The 24,440-nt window shown below is 39.4% G+C and overlaps 2 protein-coding genes across 5 annotated transcripts; both read left to right on the top strand.

Moving 5' to 3' along the window:
- The first annotated feature begins 17,036 nt into the window (after positions 1 to 17,036).
- On the top strand, positions 17,037 to 18,700 carry LOC122566537 (protein MAK16 homolog A). The gene is made up of 7 exons (XM_043723946.1): positions 17,037 to 17,199; positions 17,264 to 17,310; positions 17,376 to 17,519; positions 17,598 to 17,910; positions 17,989 to 18,240; positions 18,353 to 18,430; positions 18,507 to 18,700. The coding sequence occupies exons 1-7, from the start codon at positions 17,185 to 17,187 to the stop codon at positions 18,642 to 18,644; spliced, it is 987 nt and encodes a 328-aa protein (XP_043579881.1). The 5' UTR covers positions 17,037 to 17,184; the 3' UTR covers positions 18,645 to 18,700.
- Positions 18,701 to 18,931: 231 nt separating this feature from the next.
- On the top strand, positions 18,932 to 24,207 carry LOC122566510 (post-GPI attachment to proteins factor 2-like). Of its 4 annotated transcripts, XM_043723883.1 has the most exons (6): positions 18,986 to 19,577; positions 19,695 to 19,896; positions 19,984 to 20,300; positions 20,385 to 20,652; positions 20,802 to 20,999; positions 21,203 to 24,207. In XM_043723883.1, exons 3-6 carry the CDS (start codon positions 20,136 to 20,138, stop codon positions 21,334 to 21,336), a joined length of 765 nt encoding a protein of 254 aa, XP_043579818.1. In that variant the 5' UTR covers positions 18,986 to 19,577; positions 19,695 to 19,896; positions 19,984 to 20,135; the 3' UTR covers positions 21,337 to 24,207. The 4 variants fall into 4 exon arrangements, with proteins under 4 accessions (XP_043579820.1, XP_043579818.1, XP_043579819.1 ...); XM_043723885.1 differs by lacking the exons at positions 18,986 to 19,577; positions 19,695 to 19,896 and adding an exon at positions 18,932 to 18,979; XM_043723884.1 differs by lacking the exon at positions 19,695 to 19,896.
- Positions 24,208 to 24,440: the final 233 nt, after the last annotated feature.

Below are 24,440 nucleotides of genomic sequence, written 5' to 3'. Positions count from 1 at the left end.
GGAAGCGAAACAGCGAGATTCGCGACCTATAAATGAGAAAACCCGGCCCGTACCCGACATTAGGGTACAAGCTAGCGAAATTGAAAATAAGGTGTTAGCCTTCTGCCTCGATCCCAGCAAGAAGGTAAACAAGGACCAAACCGCAATAATCATGCGGTACTTCAAAGACATGAGAGGAACAGTGGAGGAACTCCTGCTCCACAATAGTTATCTGGCCGGTAAGCTAGAACAGAGCACCGGCTCAGAAAAGAAAGAAACTGAGATACTGAGCGCTGTGAATAAGTCGCTGCAAGCCAGCAAGCGGCTGGAGACAGAGGTAAAAAAAACCGCGAGGACAGAACAAAAGGAGAAGGTAAAAATGACCAGTAATAAGGTCGGGCAGAGCGCTGTAAAACCATCGAAGAATGTGGTAATAATCTGCCCAGAGGCAGCGGACAGCGAGATAAAGACGCGGAAACGACGAAACCAGAAGGACTAAAAGCGTTCACGGAGAACGCGAAATTGAAGGAGGCTGGCCTAAAAACCAGCACTCCACAAAGAAGACAACCCCGGGTGATCATGTATGATGTACCACGGGATATTCCAGAGAAGGAAATAATGGCCTACATGAAGAAGCAGAACCAGGACAGGCTTAAAGAAGAGGACGTGGAAGCCATCAAGTTCTGCTTCAGGACTGGCCGCAAGGACTCCGAGGAAACCAACTGGGTAATGGAAGTACTCCCCCAGGTAAGGGAAAAATTGTTAAGGGGAAAAATATACATTTCGTGGAACGCGTGCAAGGTCTGCGACTATATCGCGGTCAGTCGCTGCTACAAGTGCCAAGGGTACGGGCATGTGGCAAAATACTGCCGCGTAAACTATGAAATCTGCGCGCACTGCGCGGAGAGCGGACACAGCACAAAAGAGTGCAAAAGTAAGGAGAAGAACGCCAGCTGCGTGAACTGCAGAAAGGCAGGAAAGAAGGGCGATCACGCAGCCTCCAACGTGAACTGCCCTATGTACAAGAAGGCGTTGGAAATAGCCGTTTCCAGAGCAAAATATGAATAGGGCGATAAACAATGACGGAAGAGCACGTGGGAGAAAACGGAGAATACGGATTCTGCAGCATAACATGCAGAGATCCAAAACCGTTCCCCACGAGATCAGGACGCAGATGGAAGCTGATGGCGATGAAATCTTGCTGATGCAAGAGCCATACAGCATCGACGGAAAGATACCTGGACTCGGAACAGGAATCGCGATTACCTGTCGAGGATCGAAAAACGACCCGCCAATGGCGGCAATTGGAGTCAAGTCTAAGCACCTAACGCCACTCGAAGTTGCCGAACTCTGCACAACGCATTGCGCATGTGTACAGGTAAGTGACGAAGAAGTGGAAATCTACATGATAAGCCAGTACCTTCCGCCGACCGAGAACATCGAGATCGGCGTCAAACAACTGGACAAGGTACTGAAGAGTCTCAGAGGAAAGAAAGCCATTGTAGGCCTAGACTCCAACGCAAAATCACCTTTGTGGTGCAGCAAGGCCATCGACGACAGAGGAGAGGCTCTGGAGGTCATTATTGCGCAATACGGCCTCCATGTCCTTAACCAACCGGGGCAGGCTCATACATTCGAGACGACTCGAGGGCGATCGAATATTGATATAACAATGGCGAGTCCAGAAGCTATACCGCTCGTGAAAGATTGGAAAGTTCGCGAGGACGGTACCTCCAGTGACCATAAGATCCTGGAGACGCGCCTGAATCTCGAAGAAAGGAGTACCCCGCCGCAGCTTCAGAAGAGAAGATACAACACAATGATTGCCGACTGGGAGGTGTTTCAAAGAGTTGTCGCGGAGGAGAAAGAGGCACTCCGAGAAACAACTCTCCAGCAGGCGGATGACGTCGAACGAATGACCGAACGAATGCAGGAAGCCCTAATAAAAGCCTGCGACGCAGCCATTCCAAAGAAGAAATGGCACTATAGGTCAGTGCCATGGTGAACGCCCGAACTCACACGAGCAAAGAGGAACACCTACCGGGCAAGAAGAAGATACCACGGGGCTAGGGACCCCGCAACGAGGGAACAGGAAAAGCTGCGGTACAGGGACACTAGGAGAAAGAACGTCAAAGCGATTACGAAAGCCAAGATACGAAGCTGGCAAGAATTCGTATCGAAGGAAGGCAATAAAGAACCCTGGGGCATCGTCTACCGAACGATTACGGGTAAATTAAGAAGGGAAGACACAGTGTCGACCCTGCGGATGCCACAAGGAGAAACCTCCAACTGGCGAACGACTGCGAAGGCGATGCTGTCTGCCCTGTTGCCCGATGACCAGGAAGATACGGACACGCCGGAGCAGGCAGTAATCAGGCGTGAAATGATAGCCCCGCCGAATGTCGAAGACACCCCAGAGTTTCGGTTCGAAGAACTCAGTGGCGCTGTGAAACGACTAACGAAGGGGAAATGTCCAGGACCCGATTTAGTCGAAGCAGAAGTAATTCAACGCGCCTGGGGAGGAATTCACCAAGAGCTCCTTAGGCTCATGAACGGCTGCCTTATCTGGGGGGTCTTTCCAAGGAGATGGAAAGTGGGGAACGTCATCACCATCCCGAAGGGACCAGAACGGGACAGAAGTAGCCCGAAGTCTTACAGGCCAATCTGCCTACTGTCTATGGTGGGCAAGTTGCTGGAAAGACTGATGGCTACTAGGATGGCGACCATTTTTCACGAACACGTGTTATTCTCGGATCGACAATACGGCTTTCGTCCTGGGAGATCGACGGTGGACGCGATCACCAAATTCCGCGAGAAAGTCGAGCAAAAGAGCGAGGAAAAGTACGTCCTCGCAATTGCACTCGACATATCTGGAGCCTTCGACAATGTATGGTGACCGAATGTAATGCGCGAACTGAAGAGAAGAGGCTGTCCCGACAACCTATATCGGTTGGCGAGGAGCTACTTTTCGGACAAAACCGTGCAAATCATCGGGAAAAACGATACAATCAACAGGCCCGTCACGAAAGGATGCCCGCAGGGATCGGTATTGGGTCCAAGCTTCTGGAACCTGATATTTGATGACCTGCTGGCGGAACATACGACAAGCGCGATAGATTGCGAACCGATCGCGTACGCAGACGACATAGTGACCCTAGTCGCAGGAAACGCGAGGAAGGAACTACAAGAGAAAGGACAGGAGATAGTCACACGCGTTTCTAGGTTCAATAGGGAGAAACTGTCGTTATCGGCGGAGAAGACGGAAATGCTGCTCGTCAAAGGCAAACTTGACGCGGAAAGACCACCGATCATCAAGATCAACGGCAAGAACATAAGAATGGTACAAGCGATAAAGTACCTGGGAGTGTGCCTTGAAAGCGGCCTAAAAAAAGAAATTAACTGGCATGTATACGAAACAACGCAGAAGAGCCAAAAACTATTCAACAGTCTCGCGAGAGTGGCCAAGGCGAAGTGGGGACTCGGACACGCGGCCATGCGTACCTTGTACAAAGGGCTGTTCGAGCCGATAACCACGTACGCCGCGGCTGGCTGGAGCGACCTGTTGAATGGAAAAACTAGGAATATGCTTATGCGGTCACAGAGGATGGCACTCCTCCGAGTGATGAAGGCCTATAGAACAACGTCAACAGAGGCACTACTGGTTATCGCGGGGGTCATTCCGATCGACCTCCTAATAGAAGCCAGATCCAGGATATACGAAAAGAAAAGAGGGCGAGACGATGCAAGCAGCGAAAAAGCGATCGTCAAAGAAGCTATCCAGAAATGGCAGGAATGCTGGCAGACCACGCAGAAGGGAAGAACAACCTTCGCATACTTCGGCAGTGTCAAGGACAGGCTTGAGAACCGCTGGGTAAGACCTGACCTCTACATGACACAGTTCATTAACGGCCATGGAGACTTCAACAGCAAGCTCAAAACGTTCTGTCTGAGCGAAGTGGACACGTGCGATTGCGGCGAAGAAGAAACCCCTCAACATATCCAGATCCATATCGAGGATTGCCCAATCTTCGACGAAGATCGTCAAAAACTGCGGAACGCGATACAAGAACTAAACTTGGACTGACCAGAAGAAAAGTGGGAGTTCGTAACAAAGAACGTATACCCCCACTTCCGCCAGTTCACAAGGAGCGTTCTGCAGGCAAAGGAAAGGAAGAGAAGGGGAATCCTGCGAGAGACGGGGGGAATGACACATCAACGGCAACAGGGACGATCTCCAGATAGAAGATCGACACAACCGGGTGAGCAGACATGCCAGCATCTGAGAAGAAGTCTAAGACTGGCTGGAAGGACACCCGAGCAAAGCAGAAGGGAAACATAAACAACAACAACAACAACGAAGAAGATGACAACATGAAACCTGGAACCTGCCGCAACAGAGGACTCACGAAAGGAAAACCGACATAAAAGAGCACGGGGAAAATAGGCAAGGAACCAAGGCGAAGAAAAATACGACGAGCCGGAGAGGAAACCTGCGACCGTCAACGCAGGCGGCACCCATGCAAATGAGTGCCGAGACGGTGCAGGGGGCAATCGGTGGGACCGAGCTATAAGCTGGCAGCTCTGCCTCCTCATGGCCCCCGCTGGTAACGGTGCGGCGCGATGCGTGCATCGCGCGGCGCCGGCTAAGCGAGCTGCCGCCCGAAAGGATAGGTTTAACTTGTCCAATGACCCGCAAGGAGAGGGCAGGGTTTTCCCAAGTCACGCGCCGACCACCTATGCGCGCCGTCCCCTGGACGGGGGCGCTAGAAAGTAGAGAAAAAAGAATGAGCGAAGCCAGTATGAGTACCCCGGGTAACTCGTGCAGCGGCGCTGTTGTCACGCGTCCCAATATTGCTTCCTCACCGCCATAACCTCACACGCGGTTTTATTTCGCCTGTCACGTCTTTCCAGACCGAATTCCGTTAGACCTTACCCCCCTTTTTTCCACAGGCACTAGCCCTTCACTCTGATTAACTTCCTTGTTCGAATTCTCTAATTTCCCGGAGATTTCGATCACGCTCACAACTCCGTCTTCTCTACGTCTGCTCCACGCAAATGCCCCAATGGAAGCACGGGCTGGCAATCTGGTGGCAAATCATCGTAGCATCCTTCTGTTGAGGAGGTTACATAGCACGACGGCCATCAGAATCGTAATGGGGTACCAGACGGTATCCTATCCGTCGGCGACTGTTCTGCTAGCTTCTCCTCCCTTTGAGTTCCAGGCATTGTCATATAGGTGTAAATATAAGCGCCTAAGTACACGGGACTTGGGTGGAAAAGCTGCCTAACAGGTGGCTCGAGACGTTCAGTGGAAGGTGGGAGCGGAATCGTGGGACTGGTGGCGGTTTCGGCTGACCGATGAAGATGAAGGGCACCGAGAAATGGAAGCGGTTCTCCCAAGGTGGGAGGCTTGAAGAAGCCGCGGCGGACTCCCGGTCACATATAGGATCACGCGGAATTGGCCAGGAAGTGACGGATACCTGTCACCACTGTGGGAAGGGCAAGGACACGGCACAGCACACGCTGAGGTTTTGTCCCGCGCCGTCGCCTACGTCTCGTCATCGGCGAAAGCTTGGCCCCTTCGGTGGTCGTGCAGACGATGTTGAGAGGACAACAGAAGTACAACGCTGTCTGCTCCTATTACGATCAAGTTATGTCTGGAACGGAGTAGGCAGAAAGAGAGAGAGAGAAGTTCCCACTCCTGTAAAGTATCGCATCGGAGGGTGGCGGGGGCGGGTGGTCTAGAGCCGTGCTCCTCCTCCTCGGGTGACGGCTAACAAGAAGCGGAGGACGATGCGCCTGTTACACTTGGGCCCAACCGGCAAAAGGGTCATCATACCGGGCAGGCACTGGAGCCTCCGCGGACTTATACCATAATCCAGGTTATGATGTTAGAAGTAATGGTCTCTCCTAATGTGCAAGTTAACTTGTGGGATTGGTTCCTATAAAAATGGGATAACACGCGCAGGAGTGCATCGGCTGTAATTCGTAAGAGGTCCCAGGGCACTCCTGTTAAGTGTTTAGGATAGCCATAGTGGAGTTTTAGTTGGTATGATTCTGATACTACTGATGTGAATCCTCATCTAATTAGCGATCAGTCAGGTTGCAACTGATCGGTTGATATTGTGAACCGTGAACGGTATTAACGCTCACGATTTATTTGCACTATTTAGTATACGCGAAGAAAATCACTAGCAAGTCAAGATATTGACCGATAGAAGATTGAAAAACTGCTGTCGTTCGGTAATAGTGCTGTCGCGGAGGAAAATTAGCGATGGGTATGACTAAAGCACGGAACCAGCGGATTCGTTGATGGCAATTTTGGTTAGGAAAGTGAGAGCAATGGTCATTGCTGCTAATTGAATAAGAAGAAGGCTGGTGAGTAAGGTGGGTGCTGGCCGCCACCAATCGAAGGTAGCTCGTGAGTGGTGATGTACATGGGAAACCCACTTTCCCGTGTTTTCTTGCAATGGACAATAACTCAAAAGAATGTATCAACTTAAAAGATACTTGTGTAGTCTTAAGGACCTGAACTATAAAAAATGCTAAAATTTATGATGGGTCCATAAGATTTATGAGAGTCCGCAATAGGGTGTTTAGACATCTGGTGGCCATCTTGCACAAGAGATAGAAGCTAATTTATGTAGAGAGTCACGGGACGTAACGGACGGCCACCCCAAATCCCGAACAACTACTCCGCTGCTTTTCTGGGAAGCAGCGGAGTATCCATGAGGAATCCTCCATGTAAAAAACAGGATCAGAAGAAGTACTTAGACAACATACACAACAAATTACAGTCATGTTACAACTATTTACAAATACGATAAGTAAAAGATAGGAATGGACACGTTGAAAATAGCAGCTTGGAACTCCAATGACCTATAACAACGGGCCCTTGAAACTGAAACATTTCTGTATAACAATAATATTGACATATTACTTGTTTCAGGAACACAAAATACCATATTACACCATCTATGATACCAAACACCCCTCAAGAAAAGCACACAGAGGGGCCGCAGTGATAATAAGATTAAACACCACTTACATGTCGAATCGTCGTCGTAATAAGAGCCCGAATCGTTATCGGAATAAGGGTATTGGGCACACAGTGAATCTTCGCTGGAACTATACATCTTCCTTATACAATCGAAGTGACGTTTACTAACACAAGTATGGATTTTGAGAGTTGATAAGTAACCGCGGTGATTAGATACTAGTGACAATGGCCTAAGGTTCGATAACGAATCCGCGGTCAACGGGATAGCAAACTTATTATTTTCGTCAAAGTCTAAGTTGGACTATCTGTTGGATTCACAGATCGTAAAGATACCAGGTAACTCGCTAATGAGGTCGTACGAGAGAATATTTCTCCGTCCCGGTAACGCTGCACAGGAAAACTATATAGTAGTTACCCATATGGGGTGTGTCTAAGGACACAAGATCCTCGGATTCGTCGAGGAAAGCCTTCGTTCGGAAGGTGAGGGAAATTGACGTTGCTGTTAATTGATGAATTTCCATATCGATGGTTAAAAAAGGATGCTAGTCGCCCTTGAGGAAAAGTTGCTAGCAGGAGGCGCCGTTCGTGAGAAAATAGATTTCCCCTATCTTCCCGTAGTTGGGACAACGATTTTTTGTCTGTTTGAAGGACTTCAGTTAACTAAATCTTAAAATTTGTAACGGGCCCTCGAGCTAACTAAACATGTACTGTGGAGATGCGTCGACATCTGATACCTATTTTATTCGAAGAATAGGGTCTGCGTGTGGCAAGCCACGGGGCAGAGACCGTTGGAATGTTTATTGTCGAATGTTACAACTATTTCCTTTTTATGGGGAGCTATACTATTACTCCATATCTTTGTTAGACAAAACGTTTATCCCTTGAGCGCGGCCTCGTTTGGCGACTGGCTGTCGCCTCGAGCCCAAGCTCACTATCACAAGTTTCGAACAATTACAGTCGGACTGGATGACTACAATTGTTTAATTACAGCTATGGTGGAATCTAGATTATAATGTTACGGGGTTTTTCCAAAGTTCCAAAGGGGAGGCTCCAGTGTCCTTCCATCTCCGATATACATTAGTTAGTCAAATTAGTCAAGAACACGTTCAAGCAACCACCATTACAATACAAACTAACGGCAATTACTTTCAAATGTCAAGTATATGCACCACCGCGATACAAAATGACATTATAAAAATGGGAACAATATTTTCAATCCTTAGGTGACAAATACAACGCAGCAGGAGACTTCAACGCAAAGCACACGCTATGGGGCTCAAGAATTAATACACCTCGAGGTAGACCACTAGAAAAATATATTAGAACTAGTAATCTCAACATATTATCCACAGAAAGATCAACAAACTGGCCGACAGATCTAAACAAAACTCCTGATTTGCTTTATTTTGCAGTTATAAAGGGACTACAAGCAAATAAATTAAAAATTACACCCAGTCTTAAAACTTAGCTCCTATCATACACCGATAATAATAGAATACACAAGCAAAGCAATACTTTATAGCACACCAGAGTCGCTTTGCAATAAAACCACCAAATGGCAAACATTTAAAGAACTAATCGAGAGCAAAATCAACTGCAATATTTCACTAAAAACACCTGAACACATCGAACAGGTGGTAACAAATTTGACCGAAATTATACAAGAAGCAGCATGTGCAACTACTATTTAAAAACTAAATAACAGGTAAACAAAAATAATTCGACCAGACATCCTTGAGAAAGTCTGAGAAAAAAGAAAAGCGAAAGCAAAATGGTAAAAACATCGAACACATGAAAACAAAAAACATCTGAACAAACTTGCAACGGAAATAGAAAGTGAAATAAAAAATCATAATAATAACGAATTTTTAAAATTCATAGAGGATTCATAGAGGACTACTCTCTATGGAAAGCCGCGAACAAAATAAAAAAACCAATAAAACTAATCCTAGCAATCAGAAAAACAGAAGCAACGAAGAGCAAGCTGAAGAACTTTCCAACCACCTTTGTAACATATACCCCATACTTTGTTACTCCATATAATATTAACAGTAAATCCAAATGTCATTCAGACGTAGATGCGCAAAATACTAGTACCTCAACTGACAAGCTCTACACCATACTTAGTACAACCGCTCAAGAAGTTAGAAATATAATCAAGGAAACATAAGCAATAAAGCACCAAGATTCGACCTAAACAATGGTAAAATCTTGAAAAAGCATCCCCCCAAAACCAATACGATTAATGACAATAATATTCAATGCAATTTTAAAAATCCAACACTTTCCTACTCTATGGAAATTAACACAGATCATAATGTTACCTAAGCCAGGCAAAGATCCACACCAAACTATATCTTGCAGGCAGATATCACTACTTCGTGTGTTTTCTAAAATACTAGAGGAAACAATATACGATCGCCTAAAACTAACAAGTATTGTCATCTTTGGTAACGAATGCTTTCCTCACCTAAATTGCTACACAGTACCCGGGCACTCCTAGAGCCATAGGGGTTGGGGTTATGCCCAACCAGCGCACAAGATACCCAGTACCATGCTACCTGAATTAGTTAGGTCTGGCAGGAGCTTCCACATGTCTCAAGTCGAACGGGGCGTTTTCTAAACTCTACCGTCTCCCGGGACGGTTCCGGAGCAGGTGGGACGCTGCTCACCCGCCGAAGATCATTCGGGGGAGAGGCAGAGGTACAGCAAGAAAGCATCTTAGGGCCAATATTATGTACACTATACACGGCCAACGTACCAATAACTACCAACAGCAAAATACTGACATTAGCGGACGATACGGTTGTACTAGTCAAGCACACTAATCCAGAAAGAGCAGTCACATTACTACAAGAGCGTATCACAAAAATACGAAAATAGTTGCAAGATAAACAAATAAAAGCAAATCCCAGTAAACGCAACCATATTACACCTACATTACGAAAACGGAAACCACCAAATATCCAATTGAATGGCACGCACATACCACAAACAAAGCAAGTTAAATATTTAGGACTCCACTTAGCCTCACAACCTACATGGAAGCATCATATTAGATCAATAATAAATAAAATATGGATAAAAAGGAGACAGATCTCCTCGTTAACTAGTCAAAATTCTAAACTCAACGTAGAAAATAAACTAAAAATTTACAAAACGATTATAAAACCAACTTGGAATACGGGATACCACTATGGGAGACAGCAGCAATGAGCCACATAAATAAACTTTCTTTTTTTTTATAAGCCACCAGATAGCGTAGCAGTCCGGGTCTGTCTGGACAATGCACGCCCATGGCCTCTGCCCCGCCTCCCCCTTTCCAACCTCTTTGAGTGGCAGCTTCGCCCCCTCTTTCTTCCTGCGGCCTCTTTCCATCTCATCACTTGCTCGCAGAAGGAGCTCGCCGCCCTTCTGACACTCCCGTTCGTCAGCAGTGCTGTAAGCACCACAGGCGGCGAGAAATCCAGTCCTATTTCCGCGGTGAGGGCGCGACGCGGGACCGCCCACGTCGGTCAACGCTCCAACGGGTCGCGTGGACGCCTTCCTACCGATCCGATGCAGGTACTCCCCGAGGACACTCCGTGTCTTGTGAGCACCTAAGAGACCATGTACGTCAGGGAAGGTTCGCCACCGTTTAACCAAACGTCCCAATTTGGTAGGATGGCCTCGACGACCCTCAGCCCGAACGCGACCACTCTCGTATCTAGACTGGCGTGCCAACTGTCGAGCCTGAACCCCAATAGATCCCAGGTACGGAGATAAAACTCACGACACCTCAAGGCCTGCAGCTCGAACGGGAAAAACCTTGCGAGCACCGCCGCCGAGATGGTGCCTCTAACCACCCTGGTGGCCACTGCCCAATGCAACCAGCAGGAGATCGGTTGGCCATTAAGTCCGCCGCCCAGATTGGAGCCCCGTAGAGGAGCTTGGACTACACCGCTCCGGCGTACAGCCAACGCACTCTGCCACCCGAACCGTCTAACCGAGGCAGCAGACATCCCAAAGCGTTCGCCGCCGCCTCAACCGACGGTATCAGGCGATCGAAATGATCGCTGAAAATCTAGTGACCATCAAGGATCAGATGCAGATACTTTATCCTGGAACCGACCTCGACTTCCACCTCCACAAACCTCAGGTGATAACCCGCTGGAGGCGTCCCGTGATTAGCCCTGCTACAAAACCACAAAGACCCAAAGTTCTGAGAGGACACCTCTAGCCCCGATTCCCTGCTCATGGCGACTACGCAGACCACTGCCATCTCCTGCAACTACTACCCTCTCGAGCAACTTGCCCGCCTCAACCAGCAAACACACCTACCGGAAGGCCGAGAACAAATCCGGAGGTCGTCCCGGCTTCGGGAGACCATCCGGAATCATCCGTCCTTCCCTCCATAAGCCGGGGAATTCGCCCCAGGCGAGGCATCTGTCGAACAGGTACCGCAGCCTCGAGGTCAACTCCTCAGCAAACCCCTTGCAGAGACGGGCCGGGGTTATTGCTCCCCCAATGTGAGAATGGAGCAGTTCAGTTCCTACGTCAACGAACTGGACACATTGATACGTGTAGCTAAGAGGAGTTACCCAACGATGATGATTGCCGGCGACTTCAATTCAAAGGCTACCGCGTGGGGTGGCAGGATGAACAAGAAGAAGTTGGCGAGGATGATCAGGAACGCCAAGGAAAGGTGTTGAAAGAAATTCTGTGCGACGCTGGATCGGGATCCATGGGGGAAGTCGTACAAGGCTATCATGTCCAGAATGGCTAGGAGAACAAGGCCGGAGGCCTCCACGTGTATAGGGTATAGCGAAGGTGATGATGTTGATGACGATGGCTGCAGGATTGTGGTGGAAGACTTACGGGACGCCGGCAAGAAGATTAATCCAAAGAAGGCGGTCGGTGTAGATGGTATACGAGAGACGGCGGTCAGAGTATTGATGGAAGAAACAGCGGAGCAAGTACTGAGGGCACTGAACGCGGTGAACGTTGAAGGCAAGATTCCGGCAAAATGGAAGGAGGCGAGGGTGGTCCTCATTCCCAAACCGGGTAGGGACCCTGTATTAACATCACCATTCCGGCCGACTGGCGTGCTCCCAGCACTGAGTAAAGTCTGGGAGCACACGTTTAAAGGCCTGATCGAGGAAGGTCTGGGGCTGGACCCATTTCATGAAGACCAGTATGGGTTCAGAAGGAGAAGGAATACTGAGGACGCCTTGCGCCGTATAATTGATCTTGCCGACTGGGCCAAAAAAAGAAACAGGATAACTGTGTTGATAGCAGTCGACATGAAGAACGGGTTTAATACCCTCAGTTGGAGCGTAATCTTGAAGGAAGTGGATGTTAGAGGGATACCCAAGAAACTGTTCACGCTCCTCGAAAATTATTTCGAGAACAGAAGGATTATAGTCAGAACGACAGCAGGAACAGTTAGGAGGAACGTGTACGCGGATGTCCCTCAGGGATTAATACTAAGGCTGCTGATTTGGAACCTGGTGTACGACGGGCTATTAAAGGCGTTAAAGACGATTCTTCACCGGAATGCGGTGGCATTTCCCGACGACCTAGCAGTAATACTTCACATGGCGAAGCAGGAAGAGGCGACCACGAAGTTATCCGATGCGATGGGCGTGTGTGCGGAAAGGCCGACGCCCTTGTGGGAGCATTTAGATCTTTGCTCCCCAATGTCAACGGACCCACCGGCTCTGTTAGAAGATTCTATTATGGGGTCTGGGAGTCGGTGATGTTATATGCGGCGCCTGTATGAGCCAAGGTATTAGAAATTAAGAAGAATAGGAACATCTTGAAAAGGGGCCAAAGGGCCGCATTGACAAGAGTTTCGACGGCCTCCGGTACAGTGTCCCATGCAGCACTGTGCATGCTTATGGGCATTATGCCCATTTATTTCACAGCGGAGCTTCGAGCCGAAAAATATCGTATTAAAAAGGAGGATCAGCAGGAGCAGTACAACACCCGTTCAAGAGCTGGGGTCTCGGTCTATCAAGAGAAGATTATGGCAGTAGAGGAGCGTATCATGAAGAAATGGAAGGAGGAGTAGCGATTTTACAGAGAAGACAATTGGACGAAGCTACTGGTAGCGGATGTATGTTTATTTAGAAGATATAGGAGGAATATTGATCACTTCACCATGTATATCCTGACAGCGCATGGAATTTTCAATGTCTATCGAAAAATGATTAATAAGGAGGACCACTCCAGATGTTGGGACTGCAATGGTGAAGACAATTACGCTGAAGATGCGCTTTTCCACTGCATAAGGTGAATACGTGAGAGAACGGAATTAGAAAATTACGTCGGCATACCACTAACAACGGAAAATTTAATGGAGCTAGTGGTGAAGAAGGAAGACAACTGGGCAAGGGCTCAGGACTTGTGCAGAAAAATTATGCTAGCAAGAATGGTGCAGGAGAAATTCGAAGAGAGAAGGAGAACTAGAGAAATAAGAAGAAGAAATGAGACTCAAATATGAGGGAGCGGTGCGTAATTAATCCCAACCCTGAAGTAATGCCGTAAGGCGGTTCCGGGGTTGATGCTTGCACAGAAGAGAAGCGGAGAGAGAAGGGGTTTTTAGTGGATATGGCAATGCCATCGGCCGAGTCCCACATAGTCCAATCTGGGCATGCGTAACAGCATTTTTCCCTCCTCAATTAAAAAAAAAAGGGGGGCCCCTCTTAATGCGCTTCGGAAGGTCATCGTGGAGGTTTTAGTCGGTATGAATCTGCCACTACCCCGCGCTCTTCGGGGAGAGACTGCCTATGAAGTTTCTCTCCACGTAAAAAAAAGAAGATTTTATAGATTCATACATATGCTAACTTTAGTTAACTTCAGCACTTGGCACTTCGCCATATGGTGCAGCACCTATAGAACAACTGGAACTACGGGTGTGAGCACTCTCATTTCCTCTTCGTCATTAATTTGTTCACATACCCATATTGACGTCTTTTGTGTTGACATCAAAAAAGTTGTCCGAAGGCGTGGCTGTGTCTATAAGTACTGTCAGAGATGAAATTTCCTCTCTGGTACTATATGTACGTGTCTATACATATATATACATATTTATATAGTTAAGTTTTTAACATTACTTTGAACATCTTGTTATTTATGTTTGGTCAATAGGCATTATATTTTGTGTTCTGTAATGTTTGTACGAATGTTTTATACAAGCGAAGGTTTCCTGTTTAATTCTAACGATGGGTAAATGTGTATTTTGCGAAAATTTGAGCAATAATGAGAAAGTACGACATTACACAAGTACGTAAAGATAACATAACCTCTATTCAATTTTCAATAATCATGATATTTTTTGTTTTAATTTCTATACAATTATATGTAGATTTCCACAAGATGAAGCATTGTGTAAACAGTGGGTCAAACTAATAAGCCTGGAAGGATGGAAGCCTAAAGATAGTAGTTTAGATAGTAGTTTACACACTAAGTAGTAGTGTGTTCTGATCACTTTCCTTAAGATAGGTTTGTAATGCATTACAACAATAGAAAGCGTTTAAAACCAGGAATTGCCCCCACAATTTTGATGAAGAAGGCAAAGTTCAAAAAACAGGGGGACGTTTTGTTGGGAAAAAATTACAGAAGTAAAAAGCTGTTTATTTGTTCATAACAGTTATGAAAGCAGTATCTGTTATGAAAATATGCATTGAGAAATTGATAATTAATGTATTTCAATGTATTTTTTCTACAATTCTTCTGTTACTTTACATGTAGATACTCTCATTGATACACCCACAGCTGTATGTTTTCTAGGTAATGTTCAAGCTGTGCCTATGATTTTTGTAAAAGAAGAGAACTGTGAACCACAGAGAAACATAGTACTGGAAAGTAATTGTAGAGGTGAGAAACTGTATCTTTGTTGATGAAATATAAAAATGACAGTTTCTTTGTTTCTCTATGTCAGCTTATATATAATAAATATTTTTTTATATACATTTAACTTAACATAAAATTAAATATAATTAGTGCTTAAATTTGGAATTTATTAATGTAGTTATTTAATAGTAATATATATATATATTACTATTATATAAATATATATATATTTTTTTTTGTTTCCAGATAAAAATAAAGATGTCTTTGCATCATCTTCAACAATTAAAAAAGCTCTTGAATCAAGTACTGCTATAAAATGCATTGATTCTCCTAGAAGTAGCAAAGAGATATGTAAGTTGAAATAAGTTTCAAATACACTACTTGCTTTGATTACACACAATGTCCAAAGTATGGATATATCTTTCTACCTAGATGCACTATTGTAAAAAACAAGGTTTTATCATTTATGGGAGATGTTAATGAATGATCCAACTTGGCATGGCTGTGTAATATGAAATGTTAATATTCCAGGACTAAAATCTCTACATACAATACTGAACATTATTTCTTATTGTAGTTAATGAGAATTGTTTCTCATATAATACACTAACGAGTGCAAATCCAATGGAGAAGGACCAATCTCTAACTACGTATGAAATAGTTCTCCATGATCATAACTATAAAAACACCCCACAAAATGTAAAGGAGAACTTGGACAATCTTAAAAGAAAGTTAGTCTCAATAGTAAAAGAAAACAAGGCATTAAAACAACGAGTTAGACGCCTGAGTAAAAGAGTAGAAACTTTTATAGGATGTGGTAAAAGACCTGAAACAAAGAAAATATTTACGCGATTCTGCGTAATATTACTTTCCGCGCATGAAGATGCTTCATTAAAATTGTTCAATCGCATGTTAAGAAATAAAAATAGTAGAGGCAAATTTACTCGAGATAAGTATCCTCCATGTTCTCTTGTTTTCTCAGCAGTGGAATTTTGTAAGTAACTGCAAATACTTCATCTGTGTTACAACTGACTTGGATCCACGTGGATTCCCAAAAGAAGAAGCATGCAAATGAAATTGCAACAAAATTAATGTTAACTATATATATAAATTTTATTATTTCTATTATTTTAGTCTTTGTATATTATTATACATTTTTTATATTATTTATTTATTATTTATGAACTTCAATGTTTTTCATAATTTATTATAAACTACATGTAAATTATTTATTCATTCTGTACGATGAACATTATATTAATTCTGTTCAGTTATACACACAAAATATTTCAATTCTACATTATATTTCATATACTAGTATCATATAAGAGAATAACATTATATTAATACTGTTTAATTATACATCAAATATTTCAATTCTATGTTATACTTTATATATTAATATGTTGTAAAATTGAAAAGACTAATTTATTTTTATATTATTATTAATGTTACTTAAGTTCAAGACTAATAAATTTATTTTAATATTTAGCTGAATTTAATTTTATTTAATGCTTTTGTTAAAACGTAAGAAATACATATCCATATCTTTATCCATAACAATAAAGCACGCGACAAAAATGTTTGCAAATATTTTAAATTTACTTTTCCCTTTTTTCGCATTTCATTAATCATTATTTCTGTATGTACCTTCATAATAATATTAATTAATGCAAACATTTTCATTACTGTGAAAATAAGAGTACTGCATCTTGAAATCAACCTGAATTTTAGAAAATCGAGCGCATTGAAAAAACGTTGCCAGATTGCAGATTTTATAATCGGAAATCAACCAGACTGATTTTTTACTGAGTTCTATAATAGTATTAACTAGTATGTCAGGTTTTATCTTTTCGAAAACACGTAAGGACGACGTCCCTTTATTTTTATTCATGGATTCTATTGAAAATCAATAGCCAGAATGTTGATTTGTTAATTAACATCATTAACTATGTCTAAATAACTATAAATAGTGCTTGCGAAAATAAGAGTCAAAAAATGTTCCTGTAATCTTGTAATAACGTATACTGTACATCTGAATTTCGTCTGTTATATCATTGGTATCATTGATGTATATCATATATATATTCGGTGTGTAATGTATTCCAGTGTATACATATTTATATGAATGAATTTTTATAGTTTAAATTAAAAAATGGTTGCTGTAAGCTGTAGCGCCATCAGTTACGAATTAGGAACATGCGGTGAACTAAGTATAACCTATATCTTTCAAGAGTCTTTGAATGCACGTGTATTCTTTTACAAGTATAATTTGTAAACATTTAAATGACTATTACAATATCTCTTTACAAAACGTAATAATATGAAAGTATATAAAAAATATAGTATATAAGTAATATAAAAACAAAATGCAGCACGACGACGTGAGTACATTAAAAACTGCTTATATTGATCTTTAATACTTTATACAATGATAAATTGTTTTAGGTCGTATGGAGTGTCATCAATAAATCCTTCTGTTCTTTTAAAGTAAAGTATGTATGACTTAAAAAGCAGAATAATGGTTTTGTGTGATATAATTTATTCTTTACTTTTGTAGTACAAAGTCGCAGAGGTTTTGTCGCAATGAATATAATCTTACGGGTTTATGCAGTAGAGCGTCTTGTCCTCTTGCAAACAGTCAGTATGCCACAGTTAGAGAAGAAAATGGTATTATTTACTTATACATGAGAACAGCAGAAAGGTAAAGATTTAACTTTGATGTTATATTCTTTCAAAACTGTTTAATATTATTATTAATTGTACATTTTATTCCTTATAGAATACATTTCCCAAAGAATGCGTGGGAAAGGGTGAAACTTTCCAGAAATTTTGAAAAAGCAATACAGCAAATCAATGAAAATTTATTGTATTGGCCAGGTTTTATAAAAGCAAAATGCAAGCAAAGATTTATAAAAATTACACAATACCTCTTACGTATGAGAAGAATAAGATTGAGAAGACAAAAACAAATTGTACCAATTCAAAGAAAAATTGAAAGGAGAGAAAGACGCAGAGAAGAAAAGGCTCTTATAGCTGCCAGATTAGAAACTGCAATAGAAAAGCAACTTATGGAAAGATTAAAACAGGGCATGGTACACATTTTTCTCTTTATAATTATACATATAAATTTTAATATCTAATTTTCTTCTTCATCGTCATTTTTCTTTCAGTATAATGATATTTACAATTTCCCACAAAAAGTGTTTGACAAAGCTGTTGAAGCTGTTGAAGTTGAAGGTGAAAGCGAGGCTGAGAGTGAAGGAGAAGAAGAAAAGGAACAAGAAATTGAGAAAGAAGTAGAGTTAGAATTAGAAGCAGATGAGAAAGAGAGAGAAAGAGAAGCAAATACACCTCATTTCATAGAAGCAGAAACTGATGACGAAGATGAGGACGATAATTTTGATATTCAAGAAGTATCTATGGTAATTTGTCCTTCATTTGGATATAAATATATGTATTATCCTCGTTTAAATATGAATTACTGAGTGTTACATTGCCATTTTCTGTTTAATATTAATTGATCCATTTTAACAGGACGAGGACAGTGATTCAGGACAAAAAGAGGAGATTGAATTATCTGACGACTTTGTATCTGACAATGACGATATTGAAGTAACTAATATTATAATCTTTTACTTTTATTTTTATTTATAATATGACTACATTTAAAATTATCGTGTTATTATAGGATCTAGTACCTACAACCAGTAAGAAAGTGAAGAAACTAGTTGTCAGGAAACAGAAATCGCTAAAGAGAGCCCGTCCAAGGGTCGAAATTGAATACGAGATGGAACAGGAACCATATGAAAGAGATCAAGCAAGATAAATTTTCAGTTAGGATATTTGTAATTATATTTCTAATAAAATTAAAATTATTCTATACTTTTTCAGTATATAATATCCCTATACTTCCTTAATTTCCGTTATTAACATAACGTTTTTATAATCTATTTATAATATATATTGTCTTAATATATATGTGGTCATATATATATGATAATATTTTCATATAATTGAAGAATAAAAAAGGAGAATAAAAAAGTTTAAAATTGGCGCTAACTTAAAGTAGCATCCAGAAGTATTTATAAAAATCATAGATGGCATCCTTTCGAACAGAAATTCGCAGACTAGCAGACGACACGTTTGTACATAAGGAACAAGGTAAATTCTTCTGATTTTCTGCATGAAAAACATAAATGAATATGAATGAACAAGTCACAATTGACAGAATCTTGACTCAAATAAATTGTTATTGATTAAAAAATGTGACATAAATGACACAAATGCGGCATTGAAATCTCATTTAATCGTGCATTGTACGTGCTGTTTATCCTTTATGTATATACTTGAATACATGGCTATCTTTTCAAACCAGAAATCATAAATACTTGAATAAGACCTTAACAGGTGCTTACTAAATGAGTTAACAAATACGCTGGCGAAGTGGATATATAATATAACTGCATTATTGTGTAGAACAGATATAACCATATAAGTGAAATAACTTCTCATACACTCTAGAGAAAAAAAGAAAGGGGAAAGAAAGATTGGTAAAATTATTGACAGCTTTCAAATAAATTCAAAGAAGTTTCTATCACTCATCAAATCATTGGTCGCGTGAACGAAGTTGACCATCGTTGCGGATTCCGTGCAGGAGTGTCATAGTCATAAATATAATAAATCACCTCCAGGCAAATGTCACGAACGACGAGTTATCCGTGGCCCGTGACAGTGCCTTTGTTTGCTATAAATAGAAAAAGTAGGTTATCCGCGAAATCAATTCTGAAAATAGAGTAATTAACTAAATATACTTATCATTTTGTGTGTAACATTTGTAAAGAGAATCTGACATATTACGATTTTTATTGTCTTTCAGAATTATTTTTGTTTTATTTCATAAATCTTACTGCAATATATTTGTTTGAAACGTTTATTAAAATGCATAAATAATGTGATTACAAGCAAATTTTGTTATGATTAATATATATTTGTATGTGGTATATTAGTGTTAAAAGTAGTTGTTAAATATTGTTAATGGAATGTTAACGTTGCTTTGTGTAATGTATGATAATCTACATGTATGTATTGAAAATATTGATTACATTTCAGTATGCTTCTTTGTGGTATGCTGTTTCATTAATGTAAAATTTGTTTTCTATTTGCAGGCATATTATGAAACTTTTAAAAGAATGTTTTGATTTTTTTAATGAAAAGTGAAAGAAAAAATGATTTTAATATAGATTGATTCAGATCTTGCGTCCTTTTAAACTCGCTTTTTATTTTGTGCGTCAATGCCAAAATATTAGATAATTTCACTATGGAACTGAACAATGTGGGAAACAGTAAAAGTTCCATATATATGGCAATATCATTTAAAAAACTGTGTTTGGCAACAGTGTCTTTACCTCTGGTCACACTTTTAGTCTGTTTTGTTACAGCATATATCTTTCAACAAGATGATATCCATGAAACACACTGCAGGGTATGGAATTCACATACCTATTATGATTGTGATCAATATATTAAATTTTATTACCTCTCCTAATTTATCTATTTTTTATTTTAGGTTTATAATGTACTTCCATCGATCTCAGCTATTACTGGTATATCTCCTCAACGATATTTGTGGCGCATAAGCATAGCTCTACACATAGGTCCTCGCTTAGTTATTGCTACTGTATATCATTCATATTATTATAAAATACTTAAAACAGTTGAAGATTTACCTTCCAAAATTATGGGATTTAGACTTTTAAATCTATGTTATTGGTTAAGCATAGCAGAAGTGGCAGCGCTATGTGGAGTCACATATATTTCTAACAGAGAAAATTATTGTGAGTAATAATGTAAGATATAATAGAGACTATTTGTATATTAAAGTGTAAAAGATAAAATACTAGAATTTATTAATAACATGTCATAAATTATGTATATAATCAACTTATAGCAAAAAATTTATTTAACAAGAAATGCTACTTTTCAGATGTGCATGAAAAAATTTTCATTATCTTTATGATCAGTTCTTTAACATATATGCTAGCAGAAGTGAGATTGGGTCGTCTTGTAACACCAAATGCACCAAGTCTTCAATACAAACAGGCACTTTTTATAACTAGTCTCGTTAGTACTGTTGGTCTCATCGTTTTCTTTCTAAAGCATAGGTTACTGTGTCATGATCTCGGTAAGAAAATTAACATATTTTAAAGAAATTTAATAATTACAAATATTGATATTATATACAAAATTTAGATATAAGTATTTACAAAATCTTTAGTAGTGCATCAAAATATAAATAAGTCATAATTATGAGATATCTACATATAATTCACTACATATAAAAAATTTAGTTGTACTGTGTAAAACTTATAATATTTTTCTTAACAGCATTTAGCTGGTTTTCCTTTTGCGAGTATGTGATTGCCTCTGCAAATATGGGTTTTCATGTAACCGTAATTCTAGACTTTCCCAAGGAGCAGCTGGTTGTTGGAAATGGTTTACCTGCCTCAAAGGTGGATTAACTTGTAACATTTTATATTCATTATTATCTTATTATTGTCATCAAAGTGCCTACTGCCACTGTCTGGAAGTGCTATTGCCAAAAGTAAAAAAGTATATAATACCATACTATATATAGTTGAGTATCCACTGATGAATATTGGTAAATATTTCTTAATAAAATAAATGTACATTATATGAATGAAATCAAAACCTTAATGAAATCAAATATTCAATATTCTTATCTTAAGGAAAACAATTATGAATGCAAGATCTATATAGCAGTTATAATTTATATTTCTCCTTTTTATAAACTTATTTTGACTGATTATAAATTTATTTAAATTATAATTTATACTCAACAGTACTTTTAACAATATTTATTTGTGACATATTTAAATATTTGAATGAATATATCACAGATAATAATTTTTATTAAAAGATATTTTATGTATTTGGTGGATACATGATTTAAAGCACAATACTTTTTATCTTTTAAAGCATAATCCTTTTAGCAGATTTTATCAAAATAGTATTAATTATATTCTTTTATGTAATGCTGCAGATATGTAAGATAGTTTTTACTTTAGCATTTCTTAGTTACTGATAACTTTTATCATAAATACACTTTCCAATTATTTCCATATGAAAAGGCACAGCTGAATATTAAAGCTAAAAGGGAAAAAATATATTTTAAAAAATCTAGCGCTTCCAAAGTATGGCACTGGTATCTTCCCAGGCAATGAGAAAAAATCTTAAATGGCCTTTTAGGTAATGAGAATTTGTAGTGATACGGGACAAATGTGTATCCTACATACAAACAATATTAAGCTTAAAAGTCCAAAATAATGAAATTTCATATTTAATTTATCTGCATCTACTGCAAAAAGAAAAAAGAAGAATTATTATTAGCACAAAGTAAATGCTCTTTTATAGTGAATTTTAAATTGCTTCTCTGGAAGTTCTTTAAGATGTAAGATTTCTAGTCAGTATTTCATTCTAGTCCTTTTACAACTTTTTCTTTTCTTTTTTTCTATCTTTTTTTATCTGCTTTAAAAGGAGCATCGTTATCATGTCATGAATTTTTGACACATTGTTAGCATGTAGGATGCATTTACCTACGTTTATGAAATAACTGTATGTAATTTTAATTTAAGATACAGTAGAGATATTGTTCATCATTGTACAGTTGTAATACCATTAATATATTTTATCGTATTCATATAATACACAAATCACACATCATATAAAAATGAAAGGAAAAATATAACCAAAAGAGATATAAGTAATATTCATGTAACATGGATTATAGCAATACTGTGTTATGAATATAAGGATGAATTACCATGTTCATATATGTAGCATATAATCTTTAAGTGCAATCGATTGGTATTCAAGTAATCTCAACGAAAATAGAAAATGCTGACAGAAAGTGAAATTGATGACTATCTTGTACGATATATTCCCGACCAAAGCATGAATATTACGTCCAAAAACCACGGAGTAAATTGAAAAAGTTAATTCAGATCACTGTTTGTACTTGTACTAAATTTTATAATCACATTACACCCTTTCAAGATACTCGCGTTAAATATTTCACAGAAAGTATTAAATAAGAAAAAGGAAAAACTGTTTGTGATGAAGTGCACTATTGTTGTTATTGGAATCAGTTGTATAAATCCTAAACATTACACATATAATTATGAGAATATTACGTAAGTAAGATCATAATTGCGTTTCTTAAAAATTTTGTTTCAAATGCAACTAGCTTAAAGTATGTTTACGTCGTATAATTTGGTATAAGGAATTTTTTCTTATATTGTTTTTACTCTTTTGTGGATAAACACATGTCGTCAATGTATTTCTGTATTATTTACAAAAACGATTACACAACATTTCTTTTTTTGCTGAAATATATTAAATTATTGTTTTATAAATTCGATTGCCAAGTGTTCAAAAGCATGTGAAAATTGTAAGTCATGTACAATCATTCGAGCAACATATATTGGTGGTTCTTATTATAATACAAAAGCAAGCGTTTATACTCGTTTAGATAAATATTTATAAAAAAGGAGCCATCTTCGATTTCGATAATCTTTTAATATATTGTCAAAATCACCATCCTAAATTGTATTCTGAATCCGTACCCCGTAAAAACCAAATTTACCGTATCTATTCATGTCTGTTTAAATTGAAATAGGAGTTGGATTAGCTTAGATTTTTTTTGAGTGAGAGTGCAGGGGCTGGAACGAAGTCCCTCCCATGCCCACGCTTTTACTGCATAATATACATCATTTTATAGTAATGAAATTAAATACAACGAGCTGTTCAGTACTGATTGTGAGTTATCTTTTTTTTTTTTTTGTTGAAAAGATTTAAAAAGTCAGTTCTGTAGGAGTTATAAGAAATATTAATAGTATAGACTTCAGTATGTAAAGGTAAAGAAGGAAGATAAACAAGAGCATTCGATTTACATTTATACATTTTACTAAATACAAATGGTGCCCAGAAAATGATGTATTTTTGAGTAAACGTTTTTTCATAATAACTTTTTAATAAACAGTAACTTCCAACTAAAACCTTCACGACACTACCTAGGATGATGACACTGATAACATATTAAAAAATTATCGGAAGAGGGGCTGCCTTTTTCTAAATATCTACCTTCATTCGTAATCGTCACACAGAAATAATTACGGGCTATTACTAATTAATTTATCGGCACAAATGTTAAAATCTGCGCCAAGTGATGTATTAAAGATACTGTATGTATATGTACCATATTGCATAGATTTTGATTTGACAACAGGATATCTTTAATGAATCACTTATTCATGATTAACCATTTTTATAATTTTACTTTGTTTGAATATATATACTATTTCGAAATTGAACGAATTTCTATACTTGATGCACACAAAATGAAACATACACTGTTTTTCTATGATAATTGCAAAAATAGTTTATTTTGCGCTATATAGGACGTTTCAAAGAGGATGTACAAATTTTTGGGAGATTATAACGAATTTTATATATGAAGATTCTGTTCTTAATGTATGTTTAGTTAGTAAATTACAATTTTATTGATATCGTAATAAACTTATATAATTAATGAAAATATCAGTAT

This window comes from Bombus pyrosoma, linkage group LG4 (assembly GCF_014825855.1).
Source record: "Bombus pyrosoma isolate SC7728 linkage group LG4, ASM1482585v1, whole genome shotgun sequence".
Lineage (NCBI taxonomy): Eukaryota > Metazoa > Arthropoda > Insecta > Hymenoptera > Apidae > Bombus > Bombus pyrosoma.
This window is presented reverse-complemented; position numbering and strand designations above follow the sequence as displayed.